The sequence below is a fragment of the Aricia agestis genome, chromosome 7 (genome assembly GCF_905147365.1).
Source record: "Aricia agestis chromosome 7, ilAriAges1.1, whole genome shotgun sequence".
Taxonomy (NCBI): domain Eukaryota; kingdom Metazoa; phylum Arthropoda; class Insecta; order Lepidoptera; family Lycaenidae; genus Aricia; species Aricia agestis.
In genome coordinates, this window is record NC_056412.1 from 6272631 (window position 1) to 6283461 (window position 10831).

At 35.0% G+C, this 10831-nt stretch overlaps 1 protein-coding gene across 1 annotated transcript; it reads left to right on the top strand.

Moving 5' to 3' along the window:
* Positions 1–3577: 3577 nt before the first annotated feature.
* LOC121728823 (cyclin-A2-like) lies at positions 3578–8607 on the top strand. The gene is made up of 8 exons (XM_042117127.1): positions 3578–3943; positions 4034–4317; positions 5209–5422; positions 5871–6094; positions 6840–7044; positions 7449–7608; positions 8029–8167; positions 8411–8607. Exons 1-8 carry the CDS (start codon positions 3797–3799, stop codon positions 8508–8510), a joined length of 1473 nt encoding a protein of 490 aa, XP_041973061.1. The 5' UTR covers positions 3578–3796; the 3' UTR covers positions 8511–8607.
* Positions 8608–10831: the final 2224 nt, after the last annotated feature.

Consider the following 10831-nt stretch of genomic DNA (forward strand, 5'->3'; position numbering starts at 1 on the left):
TTGAAATGGATTTTCTACTTCTTCACAGATTACTAGTATACCTATATTGTTCTTCTTGAAAAGTTGACATTAAGTTTTTCAATGTCAATTTTTTGTCAGTCAGATGACAGATTGTTTTTTTACGTTACAAGCACAGCTCTTTAAAAAAATAGTCTTGAGTCCAGAGTCCTGACTCTCACTAGTCACTCCTGCCGATTGAGCTCCTTGCCCCTTTCCACGTCTTTCTTTTCCCTTTTCTTTAAATTGTAGACGACAAAAGACAATTTTATAATATCCATTACTTATAAAGAAATAACAGGTAAACTATATAATTATATGTTGCAGTCAAAACTCTTAACCAGTCAAAAGTACTATTGACTAACAAAATGATTCAAAACTACTTTTGACTAAACAGGTTGGTCAAAAGTGATTTTGACCGAAAATTATTGGTTACTAGCGATCCGCCCCGGCTTCGCACGGGTATAAAAAATATATACTTAGCCTATGTCACTAACTGAAAGAATGATTAAAATCGATTCAGTAGGTAGTTTTGATTTTTATTCATTACTATCCGTGGCCCGCATTGGTCGGTACTGCCGCAAAAGCCTGTATTGCAATTTTATCGTGCACGGTACAGGTCCAAAAATTTTTAAATCTATAATACTTCAAAAATATTCATTTAAATCATATTATGCTGTAAAGGGCCAAATAGATCTATATTAAATCAATAATGTATTTAAATTTTAAAGTATTTAATTGGATAAGGATTAATGCCGTATTGGTTAAAATCGCTTCGAAAATTAACCATTATTTGTAGTTAAAAGTAAGTGACAAAAAATGTTATATTGGGATATCCATAAGACACATTATACCATCGCGTAGTTTTTTGTACTACAAAAAACTTCGCAATTACCTATACAATGAAAAGATTTGTATACCTTTTCATTGTATAGGTACGATACTTAGTACATTATATTTTAATAAATCTCGTAGGGTTCAGCTTGCGTTTGCAATGTAAGCGGAAATATTTACGACATCACATTAGAAACCCTAAAAATAACAGTATTTTTCCACTATTTAGTATTTAATTAATGTTTTTAATTTTTATACTTATAAACCTTTCTCTTTAATCACTCTATCTATTAACCGATTCCGTGCGGTGTAATTTTTTGCAATTTTTTGCGCCTGGCGGCGAACAAATATTTCGTAGCTCCTCTGAGGCGCCAAGCGCCAGGAACTTTGATGGCTCCTCTCGAGCGCCACCCGTTATCAATTGTTTAACGCTTTTTTTATGAAATAAGGGGGCAAACGAGCTAACGGGTCACCTGATGAAAAGCAACTTCCGTCGCCCATGGACACTCGCAGCATCAGAAGAGCTGCAGGTGCGTTGCCAGTATTTTAAGAGGGAATAGGGTAATAGGGGAGGGTAGGGATGGGAAGAGAAAGGAATAGGTGAGGGTAGGGAAGGGATTAGGGTAGGGGATTGGGCCTCCGGTAAACTCACTCACTCGGCGAAACACAGCGCAAGTGCTGTTTCACGCCGATTTTCTGTGAGAACGTGGTATTTCTCCGGTCGAGCCGGCCCATTCGTGCCGAAGCATAGCTCTCCCACGTATACTGTTTCGTTTGTTTCCAATTGTTTTTCTTTTAGTAGTGACCCAACAGTGAACGTCAACGGATTATTAATGACAAGTAAAGCCATTTTTTATTGAGCGGAAACCTTCGAAAAATGTTATTTTATCATAGTTTTACCGGTAAACATTTTGGTTCCTCTCGGGCGCCACACACCATACAGAAAAGATACCCATGGCGCCTCTGCGGCACCATCCGCACGGAATCGGTTAAAGAAAACCGCATCAAAATCCGTTGCGTAGTTTTAAAGATTAAAGAGGACAAAGGGACATGAGGGAAAAAAGTGACTTTGTTTTTAAAATATAGTACCTAGTGATTAGTATTTTTAACTGAATTTTTTTTTAAAGTACTTTGCCGGTGCCACGTTTTCCGACTAAAATTATTGACGTATCAGATAGCTTGAAAATTATATTCTGTCAAAAAAGTGAAGAAATTAAAAAGTGGCAACATCGTAGTGTTATTTTAAAAAACCCTTTCAAATCAATCTTAGAAAAAAGGGATGACCGGATGACACTACGATGTTGCCACTTTTTAATTTCATCACTTTTTTGACAGACTATAAAAAGCCGCTTTTTTGCTCGACTTAGCGGGGGCACTGCCGTGCCCCCAGATAAAAAGAACAAAGGGACATGAGGGAAAAAAGCGACTTTGTTTTTAAAATATAGTACCTAGTGATTAGTATTTTTAACTGAAAAATTTTAGTTAAAAGTACTTTTGACTGACGGTCTTAGTCAAAAGTAGTAAAAACCAGTGCCACATTTTCCGACTAAAATTATTGACGTATCAGATAGCTCGAAAATAAAATAATTTTTGGAAAATATTATTTTTGTTTTAAAGAGATACATATATTATTATGTTTCATTTAAATGTTGAGTTATTCATTAGTATATTTTATAATTCACTCATCGCTTTTTCTCACTTTTTTGGAGTTTTGATTGATACAGCCAATCAAAACACCGTTGACTGAATCACTTAGTTATAAGTACTTTTAACCAGCTTCACTGGTCATAAGTACTTTTAACTGTTATTTTAGTCACAAGTATTATTGACTAAACTTCTTAAGAGACCTGGTGCCATGGAAATTCTCATACACACGTAATACCAAAATCATTTTCTCATACGAAAATATTGAACATGTTTGAGTTATTTTTCAGCTTAAAATAGTAATTATCTAGGTAGTAAATTTTTGCGCAGGAACCTAGGTATTAGGTAATTACTATTTTAAGCTGAAAAATAATTAAACTTGTTAAATATTTTCGTATGAAAAAATGATTTTGGTATTAAGTAATTGTATGAGAATTTTTATGGCATACGGTCAAAAGTAATTTTGACTTTTGACTGATTTTGATAGTCAATAGTACTTTTGACTGGTTAAGAGTTTTGACTGTAACATATTATACAACATTACACTACAATCTATACATCTATACATATAAATAAAATTGGAGTGTCTGTAATATTGAAAGAACCGTTTTTTACTAAATACATAATATGAATGTATATAGGGTACAAACACCAAAACAATATTTTTTTAAAATTTTGTCTGTATGTCTGTCTGTCTGTCTGTTTGTTCCGGCTAATCTCTGAAATGGCTGGAGCGATTTTGACGGGAGTTTTTTAGGCACATAGCTGATGTAGTAAGTAATAACTAAGGCTACTTTTTAACCGACTACCGAAAAGGAGGAGGATTATTTCACTTTTTTATAATTGAACCAAGGGTTTTTTTTAAATCTTTTTTATTATCTTTGTTATCACATTTTGCTGACGCGGACGAAGTTGCGGGCAACAGCTAGTATTATAATATTATTGCAATACAAGTTGACACTGGACAGTGCCGAAATCATGAAACGATGTTTAAAAATTATAATCCAAAAAAAGCTACCATAGTCTTGCTGAGTCTTGCGATTGGTTGAAATTTGAAATATCATAAACAATAGAGAAACAAAAATTGCAACAGCTGAAAGATACCAAAATGTCTGTTGTCCGTTGATGCTGGTGAGCGTTTTGGGGGGTGATTTTAAGTTTTTACCAATTTTTGAACATACTCTCATTTTATTATTATAAATAATGTGGTTTTAAAAGGCTTACTGACTACGATTACCGCAACTTTTTACGGAATTGCTACACAATCCCGCGACATCAAAGTATAAGTTTTGCCGTTGCAACAACCAAACAAAGCGGGATAATGGCATCATTTAGAATTCACGAGGATCAAGAAAATGCTGCTTTAGGCCTAAGGAAGGATGCGGATGTCTTTTCTGCTGCTTCACAACGACGCGCCCTCGGAGATCTAAGCCAGTTCGCTTGCAACCAAAACCGAAATGCAAAACTTGTAAGTACAATTATTTGTTGATGTAATGTAGTACTCTATCCGTAATCCAGGTAACACGGAAGCCTTTTATTATTTCTTAAATTATTTTAGGCTAGCGTGACGAGTGGACCTTGTAAAGTTCAGGAAGAAAATAGAACAGTTCGTCAAATCAAAAATGAGAAGAATATTGTCCCCCCCGTGGCGCAATTTCGCGCTTTCAGCGTCTACGAGGACAAACCAACAGAGATAGAAGTGAAGAAGCGGGAACCGACATTTAAACCTTTCGTTGCTAAAGAAATCCGCAAAGATAACTTCTTTAAGAATACAGCAGAGCAAGTGAGAGCCCTATGTGCCCAAGTTGAAAAGCAAGACAGAGTCAAAGAAGCTCCATTAAGGTACATTTATATTTCTACCCGAAACATTTTGGACATTTTCATTGTATAATATCTATCTATAACCTATAAAGTATGCATGTGTGGAATCTTCAAATTCTCTATGTCAAACATTGAAAAATGCTATCAATATTGGATGCATTAATGATTCTTCTTATGTTCATTTTAGTTGAAGTGATTGGAATAGGCTATATATATAAGTATTTTGGTTTAGCCAGGTTCTGCACTTCATCTAATATAAGTACTTCTTGTAGCATTGGACTTTTAATTTTGTAACTTTAACATTTTTGGCAGTCTAGCAGCACAGTGTGAAGAAGATAAGAGTTACTAAGCCTATAATGTGTACCAATTGACCCAGTTAAAGACATACCTAATCATCAATTTAAACAAGGTCATAGACATGCAACTTATAATTTGCTTATCTGCACATAATCTGAAATCTAATATCATAAATCATTAGTTTTTACTAACTACAATAGTTAATAGCTTAATAAATTGTATTATGTTACTTCTTGTTTAGAAAGACAATGATAATATTATAGTTGAAAGTAATTAACCCATCAAGCCCCAAGCGGCCCCTGGCAGATGCTTAACAATTAAATATCAACTTTGTCTGTGATGCCCACAATCAAAGCATTAAAGCAGTACTTATTTACAATCTCTAATGTATTCATTTAAATTGTATTTCTTCAAATCTTTGATAAACGATGTAATAAAATCAGTTTTTGGATACCAAAATAATAACCAAAATGTGAATGTTCTAAGTACATATTAAAAGTCATTGCTGTGTTTCTTTTCCTTGAAAAAGGATTGATTGAAAGCTGCTACTAATCATGTCTTCTCTATTTTTAACTTGTAATTCAATTTTTTTTCATATAATATGTCTGGTCTTAGGGCACCATTGGAAGAAAAGAAAGATGATGTTGAATCACCCATGTCAGTTGTGGACACAAGCATACTGTCAATGTCCATTTCTAAAAATGAGAGTCAGATTCTCGAAGAAACTCTGGACGAAGAGGACACTGTCAAAGCTCAGACTGATCGTGAAATGTTCTTCCATGTGGCGGAGTACCGACAGGATATTTATGATTACATGAGACAAATTGAGGTAATACCTTTAAAAAATACATAAGCTTTATACTATTGATTGAACTATGAACATTTTCTACCTAAAGCTCTCTAAATAAAAAAAACATGCATTGCCTTAAAGTACCATAGAGGAAATTGATTCATTGGCAGTTTATAGACCCACTTCATTTGGTTGGATTATGTCACTTCAATGTTAGTTATGATCTGTCGGCTGGGTTAGATATAACGCGACCAAACTACGTAGGTCCCCCATCCGCCTATGAATCAACTTCTCTGATAGTACAAAATAAAATAAGTTATTTAAAAATTTTTTGTCAATTCATAATATTTATAATAATTAACAACATTTTCAAAGACGGATGGATAAAGTAACATTATAAGGATTTGTTATAGTTGCTAAAAAGCCCAATAAATTACCCATCAAACAGAAGTTTATTTACTCGCTTTAAAAACAATTTTGCTTTCAGGTGAAAAACAGGGCTAATCCACGTTACATGCGGAAACAGCCGGATATAACACATGCAATGAGGTCTATACTTATCGACTGGCTTGTGGAAGTTTGTGATGAATATAATCAGCAGAGTGAAACTCTGCATCTTGCTGTATCTTATGTTGATCGTTTTCTCTCCTACATGAGCGTTATAAGGACCAAACTGCAGCTTGTTGGCACAGCAGCCACTTATATCGCTTCGTAAGTATTATCCATATTATAATACCTCTTACTACTAAGTTTGGGTTGCACGGTGCACCAGAGGCATGGTTAAAGTTATGGTTATAGTTAAGGCTAGATTTAACCTTCACTTTGACCAGAGAAATTGACAGATGACAGCTGGTCCAACAGGGTTATAAATGAATGTGGGCGGGGGCACTGCTGGTAAAGGAGAACTGTAAAAAATGGCGTTTTTTGTATGATGACAGCGTTAGTTCCTTTTTTCGCCATATGCATTTAAAAACGTCCATTTTTAACTTCAACCAAAGATTTGACATTTTGCATTGTAGTTAAAGTTACAGTTATAGTTAAAGTTAGTTGGTGCAACCCAACCTAAAAGTACTATTTTAAGAGCATAATACGGCATTTCAAGATTTGCTGTTTTTATCAATCTTGTGACCTTCTCAATATGGGACACAAAACTAAGCAGAACTTGTAAAGTTATTTGGGGTATAAATATTTTTATATTTATACCCCAAATAACTTAGGGGTATTGTGCCAGTGATACAACTATATTTCTGTTATAACTTTGTTAATTTTGCAACACAGAATAAATTTTCTTTTTTTCTATTTTAGCTTCTGAGCTCTTATAAACAGTGTTTTAATAAAACCATAAAGCTAAAGCCTTTATGGCAACTAGACTAATAATACTTATTTAAATTAAAAACCGTTTTGAATTTCTGAAATACTTTTGCCTCTTACCAGAAATATATTTACCTCTTTCCAGTAAATATGAGGAAGTGTACCCACCAGAGGTATCTGAGTTTGTCTACATCACTGACGATACATATACCAAACGTGAGGTTCTGCGCATGGAGCATTTGATCCTGAAGGTTCTTTCATTTGACCTGTCAACGCCTACATCTCTGGCATTCCTCTCACACTACTGCATCTCTAATGGTCTCCCAAAGAAAATGTTCCACTTGGCCGCTGTGAGTATACTCTCTCTCTAGAAGTGTAAGATGTAATCAGACATTTCATTATAAATATTAAGAAATATTTTACTAAAATGCTTGTTAGACAAGGCTTGAATTCTGAACCTATGAAGAAGTTTTTTTGACAAGAGCTATTTTGCTATTTTTTTTCGTCTGGCTCAATTAGGTATCTTATTCAGCTTTTAAATCAATAGTTAATAATATAAATGACACAGTGTGTCTATCTGTCTATTACCGTCACGCCATAACTGTTGAACCAGCTTGATGAAATTTGTTATGGAGATACTTTAAGTTCTGGGAAAGGCCATACTGTAGGGATATACACATGCAATAAACAACTTAAATTTTAGTAATTTATGTAGTAGTTATTGTTCTATTATAGTATCTAAAATATGTTTCAGTACATAGCAGAGTTGACGTTGCTGGAGGCAGACCCCTACCTGCAGTACAAGCCTTCAATGATAGCGGCAGCCGCCCTCGCCACCGCTCGTCACTGCCTCACCTGCGACCGCGACCACGACAAACACGACTCGACCCTCGATCAGCACTGTGCGGACGCAGGTAACTAAAGCCACAGCACACATTTCATATTGACACTACGCCTCCATGGTCCAGTGGTTTAGAGCGCGGTTCTTGACTTGGAGGTCGTGGGTTCGATTCTCGCGTTGGAAACATGTTATTTCCAAGTTTGGTTAGGACAATGATGGCTGATCATCTGATTGTCCGATAAGTAAGATGATCCATGCATCGGATGGGCATGTAAAAAGTCGGTCCTGCGCCTGATCTTCCGCCAATCGTGTCGGTGTTCCGTCCCACTAGGTTATGAGAGTAAAGGAATAGGGAGTGCCCAAGTGTGTACTGTACTTGTTTAGTTCACCAGTGTTTCACCAGTGTTGAAGGAAATGTATTAAACATATATTTTATTTTACTGTTACAAATATGTTAGGTACACTTGTGAAGTTATTACTTCATACATTACAGCTTGGCCGGAATCGCTAGTGAAGAGCTCAGGTTACAGTGTGACAGATCTAGAGTCTTGTCTCCGGGAGTTGTCGCGTACTCACGCGCACGCCGCTCAGCAGCCCCACAGAGCGATACCAGACAAATACAAAAACAACAAGTGAGTATGAAGGCTGTTCTATTGTTTGCTGATGTTGAATTTAATTTTTTATTATAGAAAGAAACAACATCTTTTTGTCATTTACAAAATCCTTAGTTAATCCTTATTTAATCGTGGAAAAACAAGACACAATAGAATTTCTATTGTGTTAATTGAAATTCTTTAACCAAGCCAAACCATGGTTGGTTAAATAATTAGTAAGTATTGTAATATTATTTACTTTTACTTTTTATGAATTTGCAGATTTGATGGCGTATCCTGTATCGAACCAAAGCCAATGTACCCAGTCCAAAAGTATCAGGCGCCTCCGAAGCCCAATGCGGAACCGGCGCGTGCGAGCTAGTTATTTGTAGCTAATCAAGGCTAATATGGGTTAGACCTCTGTACCTGCTATGTAGCGGATTACAATTAATCTGAAATTGTTTACTTTGATAATCTATCTTTGATATCTATTGAGCTATTAAGGTAAATAATGTAATTACAGGAAAAGACAAATTGTTGGCTATACATCAGAACTAGCGTTTAACACAATTAGCTTTATTTTATATCTTTTACACACAACCAAAAACCTAACATAGTTGAAAGAATTGAAAAATATCTTTTGTTACTAAATATTAAGAAGTGACTAGATTTACTTCATTTAAGTTTTGATATTTCTTTCTACGATTTTTTCCAGTAACATTTCAAAACTACTGGCGTTTTTAATATCACTGTGTTTGAAATATTTTTGCAACAGGTTTTTTCAGAATTTAATATATTTTTTCATGCTATATATATTGTTATTTTACACATTTTAGTATTGTATGTTATGTATTTTAACTTATGAGTCAATATTTTATGTATGTGTGTGTACTGAATAATTCAAAATTAAAATGCCACAGTCATTTGTTCAATATTTTTCATAAAAACGTAACCTCAAAGGGAACTAAATACTGTTTAATTCATCAAGCCCCATACGGTCACCGATGACCGAGACACAATAGAAATTCTATTGTGTCTCGTTTTTCCACGATCGACGGGTTAAAGCAGATGTTTTTAAATAATCAATATCATCAATACATAATTTGCACAGTAATTTTAATCGGACTGAAACTGAAAATTGCATTTTATTTTAAGACTGAGCATTTTTTTACTATGCTTCCTTTCCAACGAAAAATTATGCCTTAATATAAAAACTAAAGCTTAAAAGTAAATAATACAATAATGTAATATTGTAACTGAATCTCGGTTGATTTATGGATAATGTTTTTTTAATGCTTAAATGAGTTTAACTGATACAATAATATATTAGAATCATTCTAGTGTCGACTTATAACTTTTTTCTTTGCCTTTTCTAATATACAAATTGTTCTTTCTGGCTCCTTTGAAAGTTTGTAACATTTAATTATAATTAGTTGTCAATTATCTAATTATAGTGATAGTCATTTAAACATTTAGAAATGTATTTTTATAAAAATGTTTAACAGTAGAAGGCACTTTAATTTTTGTAGAGTGAAATTTCTGTTAGAAAATTTAAGGTACAAGTTGGAATCCAGCGACACGAAGTTGGAATCCATAAGACGTGTCGTCGCGACACGGTTTCTATGTATTTCTATGAAACACTCTTTAGCGACACTTGTTCATAGAAATACATAGAAACCATCGCGACGACACGTTGTCTGCTGCCTCTTGATGTAACTGGCTTCCAACTCGTACCTTGAATCGTGCCTAGGCCGCGCCCAACTGTACAATATCTGGCAATGATTTACAGAACTGTCAACAGTGTCACACAGTCTAATCACTGATCTGCCCCCTCAATTTTTGTGCGCGGCCTGAACAGTGCGTTTGAGGGCCATTTTTATGTCTTCCCTGGTGGCCTTTTAAACTATTATTAAAATAATGAATGTGTACGTTATAATGGGACCAATTTAAATTAATTGTAGGCTTTAAATGTACAACGAGTCGAATCTAGTTGACTTTTAGTCAAAAACATAGTATAGAATAATAATCTGTCGCGTGTAAGGCATTCTCTCCCAAACTGTTTTGTTTCCAACCCTAAACGCACCTACTCGTCGTTAGTAAATTATTATTTTTGAGTTATAAGTATGTTAATCGATAAGTAGTTATTAATTTAATGTATTTTAATTTAATTAAACTGTGTATTTTCTTCAAATTAAAAGTGGAAATAGGACGACGAGACCTCTTTTGGTAATACACAATAATATATAATGGTGAGATGTTTCAATTCACTTCCCGTCGCCCGATATCAGAAACTGTTTAATTAATACTTATGCTTTCCCTAGCCAGGTTCATGAGACGTTGACTTGTAGTTTCCTTTCCCCGTCGTCGTTGGATTTGGGACTTACCGCCGCAGATAATAAAGACGGTAATGCGATGGTCGTAAGTTACGCTACGGTATATTCTATTTGGGGAACATCCGCGTAGCGACACGTGCCGTAGAGTCCGGTCCAGAATGTGCCCGTCAAAAATTATGACATGCATCTTCGAATTTTAACACATTCAGTGCCACTGACTCTCCCGGAAAGTCCACGTAAATTTTATTCCAGCGCCGTAGATTCGCCCGGCAAGTTCGATGTTCGCCTAGCGAGTCCGGCGTAAAATATAGGCGGCCTCCGAGAAAACATCGTAAAAATCGTAGTGGTAATAAAAGTGTTTAGGGAACTA